This window comes from Budorcas taxicolor, chromosome 19 (assembly GCF_023091745.1).
Source record: "Budorcas taxicolor isolate Tak-1 chromosome 19, Takin1.1, whole genome shotgun sequence".
In the NCBI taxonomy this organism is placed as follows: Eukaryota; Metazoa; Chordata; class Mammalia; order Artiodactyla; family Bovidae; genus Budorcas; species Budorcas taxicolor.
The window spans coordinates 62,099,842-62,124,296 of NC_068928.1; the positions used below are offsets into that span (position 1 = coordinate 62,099,842).

The 24,455-nt window shown below is 55.1% G+C and overlaps 1 protein-coding gene across 2 annotated transcripts in view; it reads left to right on the plus strand.

The window, feature by feature from the left end:
• The window catches only part of PRKCA (protein kinase C alpha), a 292,804-nt gene that overhangs the window by 198,622 nt on the left and 69,727 nt on the right, over positions 1 to 24,455 (plus strand). For both annotated transcript variants that reach the window (XM_052658580.1, XM_052658582.1), the window contains exons 4-5: positions 9,985 to 10,096; positions 13,988 to 14,116. In XM_052658580.1, the coding sequence (XP_052514540.1) occupies positions 9,985 to 10,096; positions 13,988 to 14,116 (241 nt within the window). The remainder of the gene's footprint in view (positions 1 to 9,984; positions 10,097 to 13,987; positions 14,117 to 24,455) is intronic.

Below are 24,455 nucleotides of genomic sequence, written 5' to 3' on the forward strand. Positions count from 1 at the left end.
GAGAGCAGCTTTGCAGAATGGCTGATGTTGTGCTTCTCACCAAGGTGGCCACAGCCGGGCGCCTCTGACGACGGCTGCACTGTGGACGCCAGATCAGGGTGATGCAGGGAAGCAGACGGGGCTCCCTCCGTCACCACCGCTCCCCAGCCCACCGGCCCTCGACTCCGCGGGCAGCACCCTTCCCGGGGCCGCAGGTCTGAGGACGCCAGCTGTGTGGGAGAAGCGTCAGCGCTTCTAACCAGCAAGTGGCAGCTGGCGGCCGCAAGCAGGCCTGTCGGTTTTCCCTTTCCCCGGGAGGAAGGGACGGGTGAATGCCTGGCACTTTCACGTGGCCTGCTTTCCCCGTGGGAAGTTTTTAAAAACACCCATTAAGGCTGGTTTGTATGTGCGACGACGCAGGGTGTAACGCAGCCCTCAAATGAGTGTCATTATCTTCCTCTGTGAGCTGAGAGCCCTCTGGGGATGGCCTGCCAGCCAGGTCCTCCAGCCTCGGGCGTGGGCAGAGCCCCGCCCTCCTCTCCCCTGCTCAGCCTCTCCCGGCAAAACCTCACCGAGCAGAGGTTCTAAGACGTGTTCAGAGGCCCTGTGAAACCTTGAGAAGGGAAGGAAGGAACTCGGGAGTGAAGCCACCCTAAGATGCGGATTTTTCTTAACCCTTTCCTAAGCCCATTCTCATGAAGTGATGGGACCAGATGCCATGATCTTCGTTTTCTGAATGTTGAGCTTTAAGCCAACTTTTTCACTCTCCTCTTTCACTTTCATCAAGAGGCTTTTTGGCTCCTCTTCACTTTCTGCCATAAGGGTGGTGTCATCTGCATATCTGAGGTTATTGATATTTCTCCCGGCAATCTTGATTCCAGCTTGTGCTTCTTCCAGCCCAGATTTCTCATGATGTACTCTGCGTATAAGTTAAATAAGCAGGGTGACAATATACATCCTTGACGTACTCCTTTTCCTGTTTGGAACCAGTCTGTTGTTCCATGTCCAGTTCTAACTGTTGCTTCCTGACCTGCATATAGGTTTCTCAAGAGGCAGGTCAGGTGGTCTGGTATTCCCATCTCTTTCAGAATTTTCCACAGTTTATTGTGATCCACACAGTCAAAGGCTTTGGCATAATCAATAAAGCAGAAATAGATGTTTTTCTGGAACTCTTGCTTTTTCAAAGATCCAGTGGATGTTGGCAATTTGATCTCTGGTTCCTCTGCCTTTTCTAAAACCACCTTGAACATCTGGAAGTTCACAGTTCATGTATTGCTGAAGCCTGGTTTGGAGAATTTTGAGCATTACTTTACTAGCTGGGGAAACAGTGGAAACAGTGTCAGACTTTATTTGGGGGGGGGCTCCAAAATCACTGCAGATGGTGACTGCAGCCATGAAATTAAAAGACGCTTACTCCTTGGAAGGAAAGTTATAACCAACCTAGATAGCGGATTGAAAAGCAGAGACATTACTTTGCCAACAAAGGTCTGTCTAGTCAAAGCTATGGTTTTTCCTGTGGTCATGTATGGACGTGAGAGTTGGACTGTGAAGAAGGCTGAGCGCCGAAGAATTGATGCTTTTGAACTGTGGTGTTGGAGAAGACTCTTGAGAGTCCCTTGGACTGCAAGGAGATCCAACCAGTCCATTCTGAAGGAGATCAGCCCTGGGTGTTCTTTGGAGGGAATGATGCTAAAGCTGAAGCTCCAGTACTTTGGCCACCTCATGCGAAGAGTTGACTCATTGGAAAAGACTCTGATGCTGGGAGGGATTGGGGGCAGGAGGAGAAGGGGACGACCGAGGATGAGATGGCTGGATGGCATCACTGACTCGATGGACATGAGTCTGGGTGAACTCCGGGAGTTGGCGATGGACAGGGAGGCCTGGCGTGCTGCGATTCATGGGGTCGCAAAGAGTTGGACATGACTGAGTGACTGGACTGAAGCCCATTCTGAGGTTATAACGTGAGGGAGGCGGCTACATGTAGATGTGGGTAGCTGTTCCTTAGAGACAGCCCAAAATATTGAAGAAAACAGCCTTGTTTTTTGGTAATTAAAAAAATTTTCCAGTCAGCCAGACTGTCACACGCTCCCTTCAGTGGCCACAGAGGTCGTTGAGAACAGACTCGTGAACTCGTGTCTCCCAGAGCCGAGTGTGCCGCCTCCCGGGAGCGCCAAGTCAGCCCGTCCCGAGACGGCAGCAGGAGAGACAAGACACCACCCGTCCCGCTTGTCCCTGACTCGCGAGAGCTTGATGAGATGGGGAGAAGCTGGGGAGCCGCTTGGCCAGTCTCTGGACGGCCCCTCTTCACTGCGGCCTGGCTTTCTGAGACAGTGAAAAACCCCGCTCCCTTGTAAGAGAGTTTCCAGGGTCCTCCGCCTTCGAAGGAACTGCATCGTGTCTGGTTGTGAGGTTGCCGTCCCACCTCCAGGCAGGGAGTAACCGTCTGTCCAGGAACTGGAAGTTCCATAGGGAGAACTCAGGCTGATCTTGCTGTTCAGGAAGGGTGGCTTCTTCCTCCCTGAAACTTTAGATGGATTGAACTGTCCAGTAAGCGAAATCTGTGGCTGCAGTCTTCAGACCTAACAGAGCCAAGTCAAGAAATGCCTGAGTGCTTGAGGCCCACGAGCTGGCGTTTTCTTGGTGATGACTTTGCGGTCCAGGTGTGTGTTTAAACTGCTGATCCTCAGCTGTGTTCCCTGAATTAAAACTTGGCAAAGATTTGAAACTAAGTTCAGAGTCCAGGTCAAGAAAAAGTTCTCTAAAAATCCACTTAATGAGAGTCACCACACTGCGTCGGCTTGTTGTTGCTCAGTCGGTCAGTATGTCGGCAGCGTGAACACGGAGTGGCTGTGGACGGAAGCCCCTGAGACCTGATGGAGGCAGGAAGCCCGGCCTCGGGCAGGGGCGTGAGGCGAGTGTCCAAGGGCCAGCTCAAGGGCGGTGTCCAGCCCCTGAGTCACAGGCCAGCTTGTCTGGTGACTCTGCCCTCGCGATGCTTTGGAGGAGGAGCAGGAGAAAGGATGTTCATTGGAAGGACTGAAGCTGATGCTCCAGTATCTTGACCACCTGATGCAAAGCGCTGACTCCTTGGAAAAGGCCCTGATGCTGGGAAAGACTGAAGGCAGAAGGAGAAGGTGGTGACGGGATGAGATGGTTGGATGGCATCACCGACTCAGTGGACGTGGGTGTGGGCAGACTCTGGGAGACAGTGGAGGACAGGGAGGCCTGGCGTGCCGCAGTCCATGGGGTCACAAAGAGCCAGACGCGACTGGGAGCCTGGGCAACAGGAGAAAGGGGCGTGTGCTTGAGCTCGTCTCTAGGAAGGTGTTCTCTGAGTCCTGGCCCCCTGTGGCTGTTCAAATCTAAACGGATTAAGACAAACAAAAGTTCAGGTCCTCAGTGGAGGCACTGCATTTCAGGTGCTCGCACAGAGCTGGCGGCTAGCTCAGTGGGCACTGCGGTGGGTCCCCTGGGCTGATGGACAGACCCCGTCTCCTTGTCCATGATGAGGAAGTCTCCCGGGGTGAGGGGTGTGCTTCCCTGTAGAAATGTCTCTGTGCACAGAACATGCCGTCTTCTGAGCACCGATCAGATTCTTTGTGAAACGGCACCGGTTTGGCTGTCGAAGGCCGTGGGCTTGATCAAGAATAACAGAAAAATCGCCTTCCGGAACAAACGGAATGTTCGAATTGCACATGTCGTTGAGGCTGAATAAAATCCAAGCCTGTTTTAACTTCTCTGGAGTAGCTGATGGTGAAGGCGAGGGTCCCCCCGGCTCTGAAATGCGGCTTTGTGGGAGCTGCACCGGCAGGCTTCCCGTCCGCTCCCGCAGTGACGATGGGGACAGCCGTCAGGTCTCCTCTGCCCTCCCTTCCCTGATGTCACGCTGTTCCCCTCTGGTGGGGTTCAGGGGTATCTGCCTGCCACTCCAGGAGTGGAAAGGGGATCTGCAGGCTGAACCTGGATGGTGTCCCTGCACTTTCCTGCACCGTGTGTTCACAGGCACCGGTGGCAGCGTGTCAATAGCAGTGAAACTGAAAGTGACCTGAATGTGTAGGAACTGAGGGTTGGCTACGGCAGAAATGGTGCAGCCTTAGGATGAAATACCATGCCGTGAAACGTGAGATTGCTTTGTAGTTAATAACATCGAAAAATGTTTGATAGGAATGGATTAAAAAAAGTAAAAAAAGACCAGTCTGTTTATATGATTCTTAAGAAAACAGGCAAATCCACACACTGTCATTTTTGAATGAAGCATACCCCAAGTATATAATTTTCCTTTCTATTTTATTTTAACTAATGATTTTATTTACATAAGTGAACATGTAGATAAACAATTGAAAATTAATAATGGTGACTAATAGTATTTTATGATAAGCTGCACATTAAGAAAAAAATAAGGTTGTAAGCAGAGAGCTTGCCAGACATGAGGAAGTGAGCATGGACCGTCACTTGGAGAGGACGGCCTCTCGGGAGGTGACGGCCTCTCGGGAGGTGGCTGTTGGGAGCACCGAGCAGCGTGGGCGAGGAGGCCGAGGCTGCAGGGGGAGGACATGCTCCCCCCTGCCTGCCCCCTTTGGACTCCGCAGACGGGAAAGAGGCGGGAATGCAGTTTCTGCCTCCTCTGTGTTTCATCAGTCGAACAAACACCAGCTGCTTGGGGATCTTCCAGTCTGAAAGGGAGATCCGAAACCCAGCCTTCCTGCAAGTAACACTGGGCCTTTTCGAGTCCCTGACAAAAATCGACGTGGCGTCCCTCTCCGCCCGTCGTCCACCTCCACCACGTCCTGCGTGTAGGAGCATCCCACCCCATCTCAAGCATTGGGCGCGGCTCCTCGTGCGAACATCAACCCACTTCTGTCTTTGCTAAATGAAACAAGACTCTGGAGTCAAATGTGTCTCCGTGTGTCTCTGATCTGTTCTCAGTCCTCTAAACTTGGCCATGAATGTTTTTTCAGGAGACAGCCGCTGAGAGCTGGCAAGGGCTCACAGAATTAAGATGCTTCTTGGGCTCTAGTCTGATTCCCCCTCAGACTGAGGCACTGGTGCTAACGAAATCCTTTATCAGAACAAATATTGTTTGGTGCTTTGAAAAATGCTGTGAAGGTTTATCTCTTAGAGAACAGGTGGCGCTTGCCAGCGGTTAGGGTCGGGGAGGGATGGCTCTGGGGGCAGATGGTGCAGGGGCTTCCTTGTGGGGCTGGAGTCCTTCGATGTCATAAGCGCGAGTGTCACTACAGAACTGCACACACACAAGTGAGTCCGTGTAAACACTGGTGAAATCCACACAGCAGCTTTGTCCCGGCACCCACTTCTGGGCTTTGATCCTGTTCCTGCAGTTTCGTAAGGACACCTGTCACTGGAGGGAGGCTTCCCAGGTGGCGAGTGGTAAAGAACCCACCAACCAGTGCCGGAGACACAGGAGCCGGGGGTTGTAAGACAGACAAATATAACAGTCGATTTTTTTCCTTAGGGAGTCAGGTTGACTTTAGGAAAGGAAAACGAATGCTGTATCCTTGGAGAAGCACCCTTGAGCTCCCGAGTAGAGTATCAGCCCAGAGGCGCAGGAATGTGGGGGGCTGTGCTCTTGCCCCCACCGCTTGCCCTGTCCTGTAGGAGGATGAGGGGCCCACCAGCCTTGCTGAGCGCGTCCTGCTCTAAAATAGAACCGAGGGTCTTCTGTCTCTGGTGCTGGTTAGCTTTTCATCTTAATGAAACCCCAGGCTTCTCAGGTGGCCCTAGTGGTAAACCCACCTGCCAATGCAGGAGACGTAAGAGGGGTGAGTTCGATCCCTGGGTCGGGAAGATCCCCTGGAGGAGGGCACGGCAACCCACTCTAGTATTCTTGCCTGGAGAATCCCACGGACAGAGGAGCCTGGAGGGTATAGCCCACGGGGTCCCAGAGTCAGACACGACTGGCGTGAGTGAGCACACACGCTCGAGGCCCCATTTTATTCTGACGAATAACACTCACATCTACAGTTGGCCCACTTTGTCAAACTCAGCTTGGCTGGCAGAAAGATTCTTGCGGGTTCTTTGCCCAGCTATGCAAGATTCCGTCATCATTAAATGTGAAGAGGCAGGCTCTTTAAAAAAACGCTATATAAATCTCTAGCAGCAAGGCTAAATAAGCCATACTTTACTTATATTAGGGAATGCTTAAATCAAGTGAGTTAGGTCTCTCTGTAACGACGTGGACAGGTCTTCAAGATGTATTGTCTGAGGAAAAGAGCAAGCCACCAAGGGAAGCATAAAAAATAATGACGTCCACGTGAAAACCGGGTAGTAATTAAGCCTCAGAGAGAGAACAGTCAAACCTCCCTCCCCTCGATAGATGCACAAGTAGCTTGCCTCTGGGGAAGCGAGGAGATAGACCAGCTTCAGCGGTAACAGTGAGAGAGCCTTTAAACGCTGTCTACAAGGTTTGGGTTTTAGAAGTGAGCTCATACATTATCTGTGTCATCCGAATTGCCACGGACCCAGCTGAATTTATTTGGCGATAGTTCAGCCGGTTCACGAGCCCACTCGAGGGAGAGCTGTTGTGTCCGGTGATGAAGGGGCTTGTCTGCAGCGTCTCCAGTCCAGCAGCCACACGGGATCACTGTGCGGCACGGGGTCCTCCAGCCACCAGCAAAACGGAAGTCTTAATTAAAAGCTATAACATAACCAGCATCTCCTTATTTGTGATAGCCTCATACGTCGCCATCATCCCAGGAAAGCCTGACATATATAGACATTCATTAATCACAGTTTTCAAATTCCGAGAGAATCTTTGATGGTTTAGTTTGAAATTCTGACATTAAAATAAGATGCTTTAAATATGCAAGTATTCAAACCACAAAAGTGAAAGTGTCAGTCGCTCAGTCACATCCAACTCTACAATCCATGTCCCCCAAGGCCCCTCTGTCCCTGGGATTCTCCAGGCAAGTGTTCTGGAGTGGGTTGCCGTGCCCTCCTCCAGGGCACCTTCCCGACCTCAGTGATGGCTGCTTCCATCCTCTGAGAAAGCTGCGGGGCATTCACGCCAGGGTGACCTCCTGCCAAAAGCCTGCCATCATTTCACTCACAAGATTAAAAGGGCTTTTGAAGGGATGTCCATTCGAATATAAACATTTTCATCAGAAAGCATCATTGATTGCCTTCCTCCTGGGGAAGGAGGGCTTCTAACTCCTCTAGAGGTTTCACATTGCACATTGCTACATGAGTCTCCATCCTGGAAGCCTGCAATTTAAAACTCATCTGGAATACGCCTTCTGGATGCTTACAGATAATTCAAGAAGCTGTCCCGGAAATGCAAGGCTCATCAGCCTCAAAATACCGTGCACTGGAGACCCACGGGTTTACTTTGGATGTATTGCAATGTGATGGTGATGACTTTGAAAAATCCTGGTAGAAATGCTGAGAAATTTTCCGATGATGTTGCTACATTATAAAACTAAGATAGGAAAAGCAGGCTAGTAGATGCTTCCAATAGAACTTGAAATTCTCCTGTGTCATTTTTTCCTAAGAGGTCTAGGCTAGACTTTGTCGGTGACTATGAGCATTGGTTTAGTCAAAAACGTTTCTTCTCCCCCAAAGGTGTAGACGACAGAGCATCTGAGCGGAGCGTTTCCCACATTCATTATAAGATAATGTCAGGCTTGTGACATATGACAGCGGGTTTCACACTCCACTTAATGAGAGGTTGCCAGTGCCTGGAGAAATAAAAAGTAAGATTTGCACGTATTGCACGAGATGAAAAAAATGTTGCCAGCCTGGGGGTAGTGCCGCTTTGGTGTGTAGACCAGCCGCGTGTCTGTGGCATCGAGCCGCGTGTCTGCGGCATCGAGCGTGGCCGGACTTCCCATCACTTCTGTGTGGGTAACTGTGGGCATCCCCAGTGAGCAGGGCAGAAAGTGTGCTCTGTTCAAGACCTGCAGGTCCGTCTCACACGTGTGTGTCGGCGGTTCACTGCATGTGAGATGAGAAATGACTTTAGAGGGTGCGGAGACAGATTTCCGCCTACAGGTGGCCTCGCCATCCCAGGAGAACCCATTGTGTCTGCCTCTCTTCTCCTCTTGCTTTGGCTTCCAGGAAGCCGAGAGACAATGTCAATACTTAACTGCCAGCCTTGGTTCTGGCCCAGTGGCAAACTCAGCCCTGTGCTTCAGGAAGTCCCTTTTATGACCAATGAGCATGTTACGGTTGGAAGTCGCCCTCCCTTGCATTCGTCCTGACATCTCTCAGATTGCAAAGCCCGTCCTCATTTGTTCCCTAAGTCCCACTTCCTGCCTAGGACACGGGCGTGTTTCTGCCTCGTAAATGAGCGCCATGACTTCCCGAGGCTGCTGAGCTGGTGTCGAGGCTGGGTTCAGAGCCCTGCAGAGGCTCCGACAGCAGAGGCGTCGGGTGTGAGGAGGCTCCCACACTCGGGGTGGTCACCAGGCAGGAGGCGGTGTTGCTGTCAGCTGTCCTGCGTCGCAGGCCCGGTCCTTGGCTGCGCGTGGATTCTAGGGTGTGAGGACTCCTGGCCTCCTCCCGCCGTGTCCAGGAAGGCACCCCCCCCCCCCCTCCCGCACCTTCCCAGGTGAGAGCCTGGAGGAGGAAGCCCGGGTCTCCCTGAAAAATGAAGTGAGTCCCCGTGCGCCACGCCAACAGAGATTGATGTGACGGCCGGCTGGCCGGACAGCTGCCTGGGGCCGCCGTGCACCCGGGCTCGGGGCCCGCGTGGGAGCTGCCAGCCTGGGTTTATCTCTCGCCGATGGTTGACGCCATCCTTCTGTGGGGACGACGGGCTCTCCTTCCCCCTGGCCTCCACGCTGCCCTCCACATGGTGGCACACAGCCTGTACTGGCCGTCCTGGGAACTTTGGATTAGCGCTGATGCCAGCCTGTGCCCGTGATATTCGGTCCAGCGTCCTGGGATGTTGGGAGAACTGGTAAGAGGTGAAGCCCCCACTTCAGACCACGTTCTCAGCTGCTCCTGGCCAGGAAAGTAAGCCCCCGAGGAAGGTGTTGATTTCTCTGATCCTGAGAGACATTTCCAAGTAACTAGTGCCCTGCCTCAGGCACAGACACACACGTGCGCCTGGAATGTCTCAGGCACTGGCCCAGCATTTGTGGGGAAGCCTTCTACAGCAGGGGCTCCCCGGCGTCACGTGCCTGCCGGCCTCAGGCTCACCCGCAGGGCGTGGCGAAGCCTGTCCCTGGAGTTTAATTCAGCTGGTCTGGGGAGGGGCTCCACGATTTAGTTTCTAACAAGTTTCGGGTCACGATGACGCCACATAGAGACTGTACTCCAGACGGCACCACCCTAAAGGAGAGACGGGGCACTTGTCCTGTACGGGCCAATTTGTGTTTTAGCCTTTGTGGGTCGTTAGGGTTCTGTTACTTAACTCGGCCATTATAGCTACAGAGAAGATGTCAAGGAATGAGCGCAGCTGTGTTCCAGTAAAACTTTATTTATAAAATCAGTGGTGTTCTTGCTTCAAAAAAAATGTGTTGCGAATATTTAAAAAAAAATTTTTTTTTTAATGTTAGGAGCCAGAGCCTCGTTCTGAGTGAATTTCTGAAAGCTCTCAGATGGGAACCAGTGTTAAAGTCTTGGCCGTTGGTCAAATCTTAAGACTTTGAAGATCACTAGCGTGTGTGTGTGTGTCTGTGTGTGTGTGTGTGTGTGTCTGTGTGTGTGTGTGTGTGTCCGTGTCCCGGGGACATGCACGCCGTGTTGTCTGAACCGCTCTGCTTGCCTGGGGCACCTCAATCCCCTTGGTGGCTCTGGCTCCAGACACGGTGGTTCTGGTGGAAAGCCCGACGTGTGCAGGTCATACCTGGAAAGAGAGGAGGTGCAGGTGTCTGGTGCCCGGCCCAGAACAGGAGCCCCGCCGTCACGGGACATCAGAGGACGGGGCCCAGGCGGGTGGCCTGGGCCGTTGCCGTGGGGACGGGAGGGGCAGGCCTGGGCCTGGCTTGGCCCGAGACGCGGTCCTCGCGTGACTGACGGTCTGTGCGCCGCTTCTCCCTGCAGGACCCGAGGAGCAAGCACAAGTTCAAGATCCACACGTATGGCAGCCCCACCTTCTGCGATCACTGCGGGTCCCTGCTCTACGGCCTCATCCACCAGGGGATGAAGTGTGACAGTGAGTATGCTTTCTGTTCTTGCAGCGGCCCCCGGGGCCAGCAGGGCCCTGTGATGCTCAGGAAGCTTTCAGAAAATTGGTAGATGTCATTCAGATATGGACTCAATTACAAAAGTATAGAATCCCTCCACTGGCGAGGTTCTAGTTTATCATATGACTTCCCTGCCTAATTATGGACCCGAAAAAGCACCCGATTTCATGCAGTTGGTGCTGGCCCCAGTTTTTCATGGTAGGAATCTCTAATCACTGTTAAATGCAGGCTGGTCAAACCCCCAAGCAAATGCCACGTGCTGAAAGGAGACACCCCACCCCCAGATTCCACGTTTGGTTCAGCTTCAAGATGAGCTGAGCACCCACAGTCATTATCCGCCCGTGTCTCCAATTAGTGGGTGGACTGTGGAAAAATCCAGTGGGCTCTCCTTGGAGCCAAAACCACAGTGAAAATAAGAACAGGATCTCGCTTTAAGTTCCCTCGTCTTGTGCAATTATGGGCAGATCAGATCCTACCAGACCAGTGAGAGATGAAATCCCGGAAGACACCCACCCTCCCCCTTCTCCCTTCTTGTTCTGTGTGTTTGTGCCAACTGCAGGAGGGGAGAAAGACATCTGTTTTTTCCATGGAAACTCTTTGCTTCGATTAATCTCATGTGATGAGATTGCCCCAGGCTATTTATTTGTTTCAGTAAGATTTCACGTTTAGGGCGGGAGAAGGTAATTAGAGACGGTAATGACGAGCCTGTTTTTTTAGTAGACGAGGAAGAGTTTGGGCACAGTCGGCATGTTGTCACCCGATAATGCTGCTGCTGTGGCCCAAAGCCTCATCTGTCCCCACACGGAGCAAAGACACGCGCCTGCGTTGTCTTCCCTCAGTGTCCGTGGTAACCCTTCACGGATACAGGGGCCAGCCGCGTAACTCTCGGGAAGGGATCCGTGTCCAAGAGAACCCGTGTGGTTGAAACCCACGTCGCTCAGGGTCAACTGTACATAGAAGGCAAGCTGTGTGAACTTTATGGAGGAGGCGAGTAGCTTCTCAGAACGCAGGCTGCACCCTCCCGAGCCCTGGACCCTAACAGCCGTGAGAAACCCCTGTGGTCAGGTGGTTTCCTGTGCGTCCAAAGATTGTCGGATTCCAAAGAGGCCGCTTTCCGGATTAGTGTGGATTCTAAGTGCGTTTGTAAACACACTTTTGACTGTTGTAAAACTTGGAGCAAAAGTGAATACTCGGCTGTGTTAGGCACTCGACGTAACAAGTTGAAGGTGCCCTTGAGACTGATGCCCACTGACTCCGGGGGCAGAACAAGCCACGTGTCTCCCGCCGCACCCTCGTCCGTGTGGGCCAGGACCGTGACCCGTGCCCTTAAACAGTGGTGCCAGTTTAAGGGGTACCCTTCTGCTCTTCTGGGTGGACCAGCACTGGGGGTGCTGCCAACTTTAACACAGGCCAGGAGTGAATGCATCCTCGAGGCTGAGCTGAGTCTCCAGCGAGCATCCCCAGCAGCTCAGCTCAGAGTTGTGTTAGGATCAGAGGATGTTAATGGCTACCCAGGAATGTCCTAACAGTGAATAAATGGTATAGATTTGAATTTGTTAGCCAAATGTATTCTAATAAAAGGGCTTCCCCGGTGGCTCGGTGGTAAAGAATCCATCTGCCTGCCCATGCAGGAGATGTAAGTAAGATGCGGGTTCAGTCCCTGGGTCGGGAAGACCCCCTGGAGGAGGAAATAACAGTCCCCGCCAGCATTCTTGCCTGGAGGATCCCATGGACGGAGGAGCCTGGCGGGCTGCATCCTTGGGGTCACAGAATCAGACACGACTAAAACTTAGCACACACGCATGCTAATCAAATCACATGCCCCTGGTTTATATGTTAGGGTTCTGCTTCAGATTCTGTTTATGGACTGTGTTCCCACCTGAAGCAGTGTGTCGCATTGTGTCTTTAACTCTTTTCCTTGGAGTCCGAGGGGCTCCGGGCTGCTGTGAGGGGCTCCGGGCTGCTGCGAGGGGCTCTGGGCTGCTGTCTGTGTCTCCGGGCTGCTGCGAGGGGCTCTGGGCTGCTGTCTGTGTCTCTGGGCTGCTGTCTGTGTCTCTGGGCTGCTGTGAGGGGCTCTGGGCTGCTGTGAGGGGCTCTGGGCTGCTGTGAGGGGCTCCGGGCTGCTGCGAGTTGCTCCAGGCTGCTGTGAGGGGCTCCAGGCTGCTGCGAGGGGCTCTGGGCTGCTGTCTGTGTCTCCGGGCTGCTGCGAGGGGCTCTGGGCTGCTGCGAGGGGCTCTGGGCTGCTGTCTGTGTCTCTGGGCTGCTGCGAGGGGCTCCAGGCTGCTGCGAGGGGCTCTGGGCTGCTGTCTGTGTCTCTGGGCTGCTGTGAGGGGCTCCGGGCTGCTGTCTGTGTCTCTGGGCTGCTGCAAGGGGCTCTGGGCTGCTGTGAGGGGCTCTGGGCTGCTGCGAGGGGCTCTGGGCTGCTGTCTGTGCTCCGTGCTGGAGCAGGAGGAGTGTGAGCCGGTGATCGGGGGCCAGACCCCTCCCCTGACGTGCACGGTGGAGACCCCCTCTCCGCATGCTCCTACACCCTGTAGCGTGATGGTGCTGTGGGCATCCCTGCTTGGTGGGTAGTCAGCTGCCCCCTGCAGGCTCACCTCGCAGCAGGCAGAGCAGAAGCAGGCGCTTCCCGGGACGCACCAGCTCCGAGTGATGCGGCTGACACAGGACGTAGCCTGGGTTCTTTCTCCGCCGCCCTCCTGGGCCCACAGCCATCCCAGAGGTGCTGGCCTTTACTCCTTCAAGTTCCACCCAAGTGAGGTGGTCAGCGCGGCTCATAGCACAGCTTCTCGAGAGCCTGTGTGGCTGAGGCCTGCGCTTCACGATGCTTCTTGCTGTTTAGTTCATCGTGTTAAACGGGCTTCCCTGGTGGCTCAGCTGGTAAAGAACCCACCTGCCAGTGCAGAAGATGCAAGAGCTGAGGGTTCAATTCCTGGGTCGGGAGGATCTGCTGGAGGAGGAAATGGCAACCCACTCTAGTATTCTTGCCTGGAGAGTCCCATGGACCGAGGGGTTAAGCACTCAAAACGAGAGTGGCAAGAAGGCTCCACCTTGAAGTGACAGAAGAGCCTTGTGGTGCCCCCGGGGGATTCCTGAGGGTTCCAGGGGCCACCTGCTCCTTCCGGAAGCCTGAGGTATGGGGCCAGTGGAGCAGGAACGCCTACGCAGAATCTCATGTCTGTGCTCCGTGCACAGGACTCTTTTCAGGGTGTCTTTAGTCCTCCCCGTCTCGCCCACGTAACGTCAGCTGGTGAGGAATGCTTTATCGAGCCAGGCGTGTATTTGTTTTACGCAGAATAATATTTAAGTATTTGAAGATAGGTTTAAAATATCAATCACAGGTTCTTCTAAAAACAACAACAACAAACAAAAGCAATGCACGTAAGCCTCCTTGGGGATGAAGAGTTCGCTGAGGAAAAGAACGTGAATATCGTATCCTCAGCCCCGCAGATTCTCAGGAAGGCATAAGAGATTCTTTGGCAGAAAGAATCCCGTTTAAAATGTGTGCATTGCTTGCCTCTGTGTGCATAAAGTATTCATTAGTCCCTGTTTGTACGCATTCACCTGCCTGGATTTTGTTTGCTGTTAACGTTGTAGGCACGTTCGGGAGGCCAGGCGGAGGTGGTCTGCTTCAGTTGCGGCTGGACAGGCATGGATGGCGTATTTCAGGGACGTGTCACTCACAGGAGCCTGTGCTGTGAGGGACAGCTGCTAGCGGTTCTTTATGTCACTGACGCTCGACAGCAGGGTGTCGAGTTAGAGGGTGGCTCAGTTCCGCTTCTCTTCACGCAACCAAAACACAGAGGCGGGGGTGGTTCCAGGCCACACGCAGCCTCATGCTTTGCTTTCTTGACTCGCAGCCTGTGATATGAACGTGCACAAGCAGTGTGTGATCAACGTGCCCAGCCTCTGTGGGATGGACCACACGGAGAAGAGGGGCCGCATCTACCTGAAGGCCGAGGTCACGGATGAAAAGCTGCACGTCACAGGTAAGGCACCTCCCCGGCGGTGCGGCTGGGCTGCCCGCAGGCCTTCAGACCAGGGGAGGCCGGCCCCGAGGCCGGGCTGGACGCAGAGCCGCTGGCTCACGCGCACCCGCCTCCCGGATTCGCAGGCACTCGGCGTCCAGCGCGTCACGAGCGCTGTGTGGAGAAGGGCTCTGAGGGCATGGCTGCCCCCCTGGGGATGGATGGGCTGCCAGAAGCCGTGGCACAAGGTGCTCTGGTGAAGGTGCAGCCTGGGTGGGGGCAGGTGCAGGGTGGCCCAGGTGTTCCGGGGCGTCAGGCCGTGATGATAACAGCAGCGCTTTGGGGCGTTTACACTCCTCTGCTGTGCGTGGGGTGCTGAGAAATGCATGCAGGCTAATTTACTACGTTTCACAACTGCCCAATCACTAGCGTCATTTTCCAGAGGAGGAAACCGAGGCCCCGGGAGACAGGGTCCTGCAGAGTCACAGTGTGAGTGGGGATCCCAGGCCCTGTGCTTCCAGCCATCACCCTCCCGCAGCGGTTACCCACGAGGGCCCGGCCGCGGTGGCTCCACGTCCGCGTCCCTGGCCGGGCGCCCCCCTCGGGCCATGTCTGGGTGGGCGCTGTCGCAGCACAGCTTCTCCTCTGGGCTCCCGCGAAATCCACGCTCGGCCGAGGGGCCTCAGGGTGACCGGACGTGTCTGCCGCGATGCCCACTGAGCTGAGTTAGGGTGGAAGCCCCAGATGGCAGCCACTTTTGCTCCTTGTTCTGGGCCCACCGTGTCCCACCTGATGGACACGCCCTCCTCCCGGACAAGGACATCCACTCTCATGAGATCAGACTCGTGGGACTCATGGGACTCTCCTGGGACCGTGTTCCCACTTGTATTTAGGAATTCTAGGCTATCACAGAAGCGGAAGAGCCGACTGACTCTTACTGTAAATAACAGATCTTATAGAAAGAAAAAAGGCTCGGAGGGTCTGTTGAAGGAAGAGCTGGGTGGGGGAGGCTGTCCCAGAGAGAGCTCACTTTGGGGAACTTGCTCACGTGTTTTCTTTGAAAACTAATCAAGTTTTCTACTCCGTGCTGTCCTGTCAGATAAGAATTCAGGGAAAATCAGAGGGTCTCAAGGTGTTGCAAGGGGAGGGTCCCTCGCTTTGCCACCGGGTGACCTCATGAAATGAACCCCATGCAGCTGATGACCAGCATGGGGTCGTGTGTCAAGTCCCCATGGCAGACACGGGCTCCCTGTGACTCTGTGTCTCAGAGAAGTTCCTTTATTTGCTCAGAACCTCCCGACCTGCATCCTTGCACATGGGGCTGCGATGCTCACCTGCGTTCCCTCTGGTTGGACTGATGCTGCGGGGTTTGGGGGAATCCACTCTGACTGATGGCCGGGCCCCTGGGCCCAGAGCAGGCGGACCCTGGGGGCTGGTGCACAAGCCGGTCCACACCGTTGCAGCCCCTCACTGACCTCTCTCTCTTTTCTACTAAGGTTCCTCCATTGTCAAAGTCACGTAGGGGGCAGGGAGCATAGAGCTTCAGAGAAAATCACATAAAACAGAGGCTCACCGAGTGGTAAGGGATGGAGCCGAGTAAGGGAGAGCGCCTGTCCTTTGCCCTGAAAGCCCGGTGGTGCCCCCCGCCCCACAGGTGAGCAGGCAGACCTCAGCCGGGAGAGTCCCGGCCCCGCCTCAGGCAGGACCACCTGGCCATGGGTTGCTCCCAGTCCCAGTGCTTCTGAACACAGACCCCAGGCGGGGCACGCTAGACTGGCCGCATCATTCCCAGGCTGCTGCCCGAGGGGCCTGGCCCCGCCGAGCCTCAGGAGTGGCACCGGGGCCCTGCTGAGGTGGCTCAAGTACCCGGTGCGGGAGAAAGACCCACCGGGGCCCCGCTGGGGCAGCTCACAGTACCCGGTGCGGGAGAAAGACCCACCGGGGCCCCGCTGGGGCGGCTCACAGTACCCGGTGCGGGAGAAAGACCCACCGGGGCCCCGCTGGGGCGGCTCACAGTACCCGGTGCGGGAGAAAGACCCACCGGGGCCCCGCTGGGGCGGCTCACAGTACCCGGTGCGGGAGAAAGACCCACCGGGGCCCCGCTGGGGCGGCTCACAGTACCCGGTGCGGGAGAAAGACCCACCGGGGCCCCGCTGGGGCGGCTCACAGTACCCGGTGCGGGAGAAAGACCCACCGGGGCCCCGCTGGGGCAGCTCACAGTACCCGGTGCGGGAGAAAGACCCACCGGGGCCCCGCTGGGGCAGCTCATAGTACCTGGTGCAGGAGAAAGACCCAGCTCACAGGGACGACAAGGCGAGCCTCCTGGGGCTCGGGCTGATCACGCCGTCGCCGCCTGCAGTTGAACTTGACTGTGGAATCGTCTCGGGGGAGACACCCGCACTGGGTCAGAGACTCCTCACGCATGAAAGCCAGCCAGGGGCGCCTCCGGCTGTAGTCCGGGCCCATCGCTGGAGGCCTGGTCCGCTTGTTTGTGCAGAGAATTGCTCCGCTCTAGGACCGTGAACTCAGCGGCTCCTTAATACTAACAGCAACAGCAGCTCAGTGACCAAGCACATCCCCCCAGAGGGGCACCTTTGAAGCACTTCACCGGAGTGACTTGTTTAAACCTGTGCAGAAATTTATTATCCTTATAGAGGATGAAACCGAGGCACGAAGAAATTAACTTCCCCGAAGTCACACAGATCGTCAGTCTAATGGAAGCCTGTTTAATGGATAGAAGTAGAGATATTTTAATGACGTTACCAGGAAGGATTGGAATCTCGTCTTAGCTAAGGCTGCTGTAATGATACCATGCACTGAATTTCTTGTGGTTCTGGACGACAGGAAATACAAAATCAAGGTGTCTAGTGACCGTTTCTGGACAGAACCGTCTTGCTGGCATGGAGCGGCTGCCTCCTGGCTGTGTCTTAGGGAACAGGGGAGAGAGAGGAGGTTGAGAGTGGGCAGCGGGCAGCGGAGGAGGGCGCCGTGCTGTGGAGGCTTCGGGGCACCGTTCCCACCCTGAGGGCTCCTCACAACCGCTTCACCCCAGGGCCCCGTCCCTGCACCATCCCCAGGGGGTTAGGGCCTCAGCGTACAAACCTGGGGGCACAAACATTCCATCCACAGCAAATCTGATTTAAAAACACAGTAGTTATTTGTGTGCAGGAAATTCAGTCCTAAATATAGAATGCCAAACTGAGGGAAATAACTAATTAGTAATCATTTCTTTAAAATTTGTAGAGTAATTTTAGATGTTCAGAATCAGAATTAGCCTGGCTTCAAGGAGAACGGAAGTATAAATAATAAATAGTGACTAGCGGCACTTGGAGAAGGCGATGGCACCCCACCCCAGTGCTCCTGCCTGGAAGATCCCATGGATGGAGGAGCCTGGTGGGCTGCGGTCCATGGGGTCGCGAAGAGTCGGACACGACTGAGTGAGTTCCCTTTCACTTTCCACTTTCATGCATTGGAGAAGGAAACGGCCACCCACTCCAGTGTTCTTTCCTGGAGAATCCCAGGGACCAGGGAGCCTGGTGGGCTGCAGTCCATGAGGTCGCAAAGAATCGGACATGACTGAGCGACTTAGCAGCAGCAGCAGCGGCACTTGCGGTACCAAAAACAAGTCACAAAAGCCAATAGCACAGAGTTCCCTACGTCCTTCACCCAGCAGCTCCCAAGCCATAGCTCGAGTATCAAAGCAGTCACATTTTTAATAGTACCTGATAAATTTGTGAGCCACAGGTTAGTCAATGGAAATGTTTTAAAGAGTCAGATATCGTGTATTAACACATGTGTATGAAATCTGGAGAAACGGTACTGATGAACCTACTCGTAAGGTAGGCATAGACACAGACACAGAGGCGAGGCTTGTGGGTGCAGCGGGGGAAGAAGAGGGTGGGGTGAAGGGAGCGAGCAGCCCTGAAGCATCGACACGCCGTGTGTGAGACAGGCAGCCAGCGGGGAGCTGCTGGACACACGGGGAGCTCGGCGCGGTGCCCTGGGTAGCGCCGGGTAGGGGCGGGATGCGGGCGGAAGGAACTCAGGAGGCGGCGGTGGATGTGCCCTGACAACGCGCTCACGTGGTTGCGCAGCAGAGACCGACGCAACGCTGTGAGCGCCTGCACGCCAGCAAGAAAACCAGAGCCGAGGAGAAGAGATCCGACTTCCCGTCCAGGACAGGAGGAGCCCAGACGGGCGCTTCAGGGGCGCCCCCGCCCCTCGCGTCACCGGCGCGGACCCCTCCCCACGCGGCAGACCCGGCCCCAGGGTCGCGGCAGGCGGTTTCGGCAGCACAGCTGCCGTCCTGCGTCCTGCCTGGGCCCCTGCTGTCCGCAGGCCTGGACCTTCCTCCGTGCTGAGCCTTACAGCCCCGCTTCGCGGACAGCCGCAGCGCGCAGCCACCGAGCGCCGAGCTCAGAGCTCAGAGGGGCCGGAAGCTGCGGGGACGAGGCGGGGAGTGGCAGCGCTGGAGCTTGAGCCCAGGTCTGACTCCCGAACCCAGAGGCGGAGGCCCTCCCACGTCTCTCATCAATTAAAGAGTCTCTGGGATAAACAGCAAACCCGTAAATATTTGCTCAGCCCACATCAGCACCCCGCAGGTTCTCCGAGGTGACGGAAGGTCTAAACGTGGGACTGACATCCAGGGGAGAAACGGGTACCGCGTGGAGCAATTCACGGACGAGCCACGTCCACATGTAACTAAGTGCTCAGTTTCAGGGGTGCTGGGCGGTCGCTGTTGAGAGGTGCTGGAGAGACTAAGGGGAGGGGGAGGGAGAGACCCCTGGAGGAGGCCGAAGGACCGGGGTGTTTGAGAGGCCAGAGGGAAGAGCGCGGGGGCGGGCGAGGGGAGGTGAAGGGATTAGCCCGTCTTGGCTTTTCCAGGGGTCGCACGCCGATGTGAGAGCTGGACCAGCAAGAAGGCTGAGTGCCAAAGAATTGATGCTTTTGAACTGTGGTGTTGGAGAAGACTCTTGAGAGTCCCTTGGACTGCAAGGGGATCCAACCAGTCCATCCTAAGGGAAGTCAACCCTGAACATTCATTGGAAGGACTGATGCTGAAGCTGAAGCTCCAGTTCTTCGGCCACCTGATGTGAAGAACTGACTCACTGGAAAAGACCCTGATGCTGGGAAAGATTGAAGGCAGAAGGGGAAGGGGATGACAGAGGATGAGATGGTTGGATGGCATTGTCGACTCAACAGACATGAGTTTGAGCAAGCTGTGGGAGATGGTGAAGGACAGGGAAGCCTGGTGTGCTGCAGTCCATGGGGTCTGTCCTCAGTGAGAACACAGACATCAACGACAACCCATGACGAGCCAAGCTTACGGTGCACATACGAGTGGCCTCCTGGGCCGTGCTCTTAAACCGTAGGCCCTCGTGTCAATTGTTAGAGTAGCTCCGTTTCCATTTGACCTATGCAGACTCACCCAGTTTGAAAATAATTCCCAAAGTAAAATAGAAACTCCCAAGGGACTACTGGGATGGAAATTGCCCTTTGGAAATCAGAGATCAGGGTCCTTTAGAGATTGGTGCAGTATTTATGGGAAAGGCGTCAGCTTCCTGGTGTATTTTTACTTCTTGCCTTTGGGCGATGGTGCAATGTTATCTGAACAGTGTCGTTTTTTTTCTTTTAATATGTGATTTTAATAGGTTTCCTACATTCCTGTGTGCTTTTTAGTTGGTTTGGAGGAGTGGTAAAGAAAAAAAAATATCCCTCATGGGAACGAATTTTCAATTTAATGTTGTAAATAAATGGAAAAAACATCGTAGGCTTTACAGCTGTTTCAGGAACACATCTCCCCGAATAGACTGTCCTGCAGAAGAGTCTGATTTTCTCAGATACTTTGTTAGTTCCACGTGGAGATGGAGGTTCTAATTGTGCTCCAGGGGAGGGGGAGAGCTTCCTGCAGGTGTGAGGATGTGAGGCTTCTGGCGGCTGCTAGGTTGCATCCTCTGAGAACCTTCTAGAACTGTGTGGGGACCTGCCATCAGGTTGTTGATTTAAGTAATCACGTTCTATATATGCCATGTGTCCTCCCACCGTTCAGTAGCGCAGCTGGGGCACCTGGGGCAGTGAATGTCAGCTCTGCATAACAATCACTCTGATCAACCGTTTGTCACCCATTCATGAGCCATGCGTCAGGCTCTCTGCCAGGCCCCCGGGGATGCTGAGATGAGGAAGACGTAGAGCTTATTGTGGGATGTGTGGTCTTGGGGGGAGGTGGCATTTAGACAAGGAATAGAATGACAGGGACGTGCCTGTAAGCACAGAGGCCCTTGGGGCAGTCCCTCGCCTGCTCCCAGGAAGCTGCAGGTGGCTTCCCAGAGGCCCCGGAAGGACTGGTGGAAAAGGCCACCGCGTGAAGATGCGGGCCGTGATCGGCTGGGGGTGTGCAGGGCTCGACCCCGGCCCGGGTGTCAGGGAGTCCAGCGTGCTCGGCCTCGAGGGGAATTCCTTTCTGTCTTCCTGGGCTTAGGGCTACAGTCACTACCGTTTAGCGTGCACGGTTCTCAGGCATCACAGAGCAAGAGCTCCAAGTTAAATGCTTCTTTCTCAAACAGGAACGTTTACGGTGCAGGTGGCTCTTTTTTTCACAAGGACAGAACATCAGTCTCCTCCCCTGAACTCCAGGAGTGACCCCAAGGTTCACGGTGACCCTCGACTTTGTGGATGCCGGGGACGGGGTTCGGGCGGGCGGCCCATCTGTCGCCTGGAGGCTCTGTGCAGGAACTTTCCACAGCGGCCGGAAGGCCTGTGGGGTGGGACTGCCCGCCTGGGGCTGCCAACAGGGAGGAGCCGCACCAGCCGCTCGCTGAAAGGAAAAGGCATCGGCTGGAGGTCATTTCTCTTAAATAAAAGCTCAGGATTAAATGCAGCTCGGGGGCACAGGAGGGGACAGGGCCCATGTGGCTGGTCCTGGTTTGGGCTGGGAGGGCAGGCTCAGGCAGCTGCTTCTTCGGGTGTGTCCAGATTGACCATCGTCAGTGAGCTGTTAATACCTTTGATCACCCAGTTACCGTGTTTCCATCAGATCCCCCCACTTCTCAGTAACTTTCAACATTTGTGATTAATAAGGCATCTAGGTGTTGTGTCTGATGACCAGCAGCCTTTCACCGACGGTTTTAGCATCGAGGATGAACTTAATCAGTTTTCATGTTGGTGGAGAGGATGCTGAAGGGTTCTCGAGTGAGTCTCAGTCTTGGAAGAACCCACCTCGGCTGGGCCAGTGCTTGACCTCCAGGCACCCCTCTGCGCAGGCAGACGGGATCGATCTCGAGGCTGAAAGCATCTAGGGCCCGCGTGTCCCAGAAGGTGCTCGCACGTTGCCCGGCTCAGACGCGTGTGCTTCCAGGCGGCGGCCGGTGTCTTCTCAGTGGGTTCCTTTCCTCTGTGTTCTCCCCCGACTGGACATTCCCGCGTCCCGGGTGCCCCATGCCCGTGTGACCCCGCCAGCAGCTGGTAGCTCCCCTCCCCAGGCGTATCCCTTCCGCCCCCTCCACCCCTGACACTCAGAGTTCTCCTGAGGAGAAGAGCTGTGTGCCCTCTCCCAGGGGCAGGCTGGCTCCACCCGCGCACCTCCGTTGGCTGTTGATGGGCTGTTCCAGGTGCCCGTGCAGGAGATTCTAGAGACGTGGGTGCAATCCCTGGACCAGGAAGATCCGCTGGAGGAGGAAATGGCAATCCACTCCAGTTTCCTTTTCTGGGAAACCCCACGGACAGAGGGGCCTAGTGGGCTACAGTCCACAGGGTCAGAGAATGTTCCAGGACTGAGCGCACACAGGTGTGGGTGGTTCACCCCGCTCCATCAGGAGCATCTCTCATACTCGGCGTGGTTGCCTCTGTGAAGCCCCTCCGAGCAATTCATGCTTTGCCTAAGATGGGCTGCTTTCTCCTCATGCCCTCAAACCCGTCTGCCACGTGGCTGTGTGTTTGTTGATGCTTACGTGCTCATCTCCCCCCGCCAGACCATCAGCCTTTGAGCTCAGAGATGGCATCTTGTCTCCTGTCTGCAGTGCCTTGAATTTGTGCCTGAGATGTGTTGAGTGAATGATGATGGTGACGGAATGGTCCAGTGGGCACAGCATTGAGGAAAGCGACCCGGCTTTTCTCTGGCTGTGCCGGGTCTCCGCTGTGGTGCACAGGCTTCTGTGGCTGTGGCCTTAGCTGCCCTGCAGCCCGAGAGAGCTTAGTTCCCAACTGCAGCCCCTGCACTGGAAGACGGCTTCTTTACCCCGAACCAGCGGGGAAGCCCCAGAGAGGACTCAGGGTTACACTGTGCTCCCGCATCTGAAATCTAAGCGAGTCTTACCGTCTTAGCCTTCCGTCTGAATCACATGGAAGGGATTCCGTTTTAGCCTATTTCATATAGCCATGTGACTTCTGGGATCCTTCAGAGAAACATACGTCCACCAAGAAGAGGTCAATCTTCTCCAAGAGACGCGCCATTGCTTACAGCCTGACCGTGGTCCTAGTCCTGACCTCCCACAGTGGCAGAGCTAACCGTCCAGTGTCCACCAGCTGCCGGGTGCTTCCTGTGGACAGTCCCTCCTGCAGGCCTCCCTGGGCAGTGCCTCAGACCCAGCTTTCCACGCTGAGCACTCTGGGTGCTTGTGGGCAGCATCACGGCCAGGCTGGGGCAAGGGTCGCCAGTGTCGTTTCCTTAAGGCACCGTTTGCCTCTGTCGTAAGCAGCCCGGCCTCCAAGCTCAGAGTGACGTGGCTTCTTTCTCCTGCTGAGACGACCCCCAGTCCTCTTACAGGATCCTTTGTCGGAGCCTCAGCCCTCCTTCCGCTTCGACTCCAGTGACTCCCGCCACAAAGAAGCATTTTTAAAGGTGGGGTTTGAATGCCTGCATCCCCAGGAAGAGGAGACAGATCCCTGCATCCCCAGGAAGAGAGACAGATCATTTGTGCGGCCTCTCTCAAGACCACCCCTGTAGCGTACAGGGACATTGACACTGACTGAGCTGGTCATTCTTGTGTGGGATTTTAACTGCTTCTAATTACAGGATTAGCATTTAAGCACAAGATTAATTGCCATGAAATTATTGTGAGCAACTTGATCATCTTCTACAAAGTAAATGCCTTAGCCAAGTGAGGAGTCTCTTAGAGGCTTGAAAATGGTGTCGTTTTAATCACTTCCACTGAAATGTTCTTTTAATTCGGATGGGCAGAGATGTTATGAGGATCAGGATGGGAGAGGAATGTCCCTTCTGGTTCTGCACCAGAAGGTTGGGAAACTTCAATACCCTGTGCTGAGGAGTCATTTGGCTCCCCTCTGGAAATGTCCCCAAATGTGGAGACTTCTCCTCTCTTGATTCAGTGAATCTTCATGAGTGGGTGGTGGGAGTGCTCCACCAAGAAGCTCGAAGAGGCAGATCCTGTCTTTGGCCCAATATTAGCCTATTCTGAAGAGCCCACGTTTCCCCACGTGTCCTGATGGACTCTGCAGGCAGCGGTGTGCGTGTGCTCCAGGCATCGGCATCGAAATGGGGCTGAGAAACCTGAGTGTGTGCAGCTCAACTTCCAGGCACCTTCCTCCGCTGGGAAAGAACGCAGATTACCTGAGAAGGCTGAGATTTGGCTCCTGGGGTTGTCCTAAAACATCCCTGTAGAATAGCGCGGGGCAGGGCCACCTGCGGGAAGCTCGCTCCCAGAGCGCCCGTGGACCCGCCTTCCCGAGAAGAACAGCGCCTGTGGCTGCCACCCACCCTCTGGGGCAATTAGCTCAGGGTTTATGGTTAATTAAAGACAGTCAGGGTCCCTTTTAAAATCAAAGCAGGCATTCTTTCCCCAGAATAATGAAGCGAGAACAGATGCAAGGCAAACTTCCTATAGAAGTTTTCGAGGTGGGTTGCTGAACGTGGGGAAAGTCATGGAGAGGAAGTGTGGCTTCACCAGCTTAGACCCGCTGGGCCGGGATGTCATGGAAGGAAACGCAGGCTTTGCTGAATAGCCGGGGTGGGGTGGGGGTGGGGGGGTCGGGGGTCTCTTGTTCTGGAAAACTCGCTCACTGGCAGCTCTTCCCCTTGGGGAAATCTCTCTGCAGCTGGGCGTCCACGGGCTGGGACTAGGGCTGCAGGACACGGGCATCGTTTCGGCTGTCCCCTCGCATCTCACGGGCAGCCTGGGCGACCACACACAGGGGAGCCCAGAAGCCCAGAGGGAGCGTGTGCCAATGGGTTCCCGTCAGCCTGTGCAGCCTCGCGACCTCCTACTCACACGCCGCCTCCCCACCCGACCCCAGACGCCCCCTCAGCCCCCGCCCCGAGAGATGGGGACCCTTGGTGATGCTCGGAACCTCAAGCTCCTGAAGGATTACAGTTTGTTTTTGAAAAAAGAAAAATTCCTCGGCATAC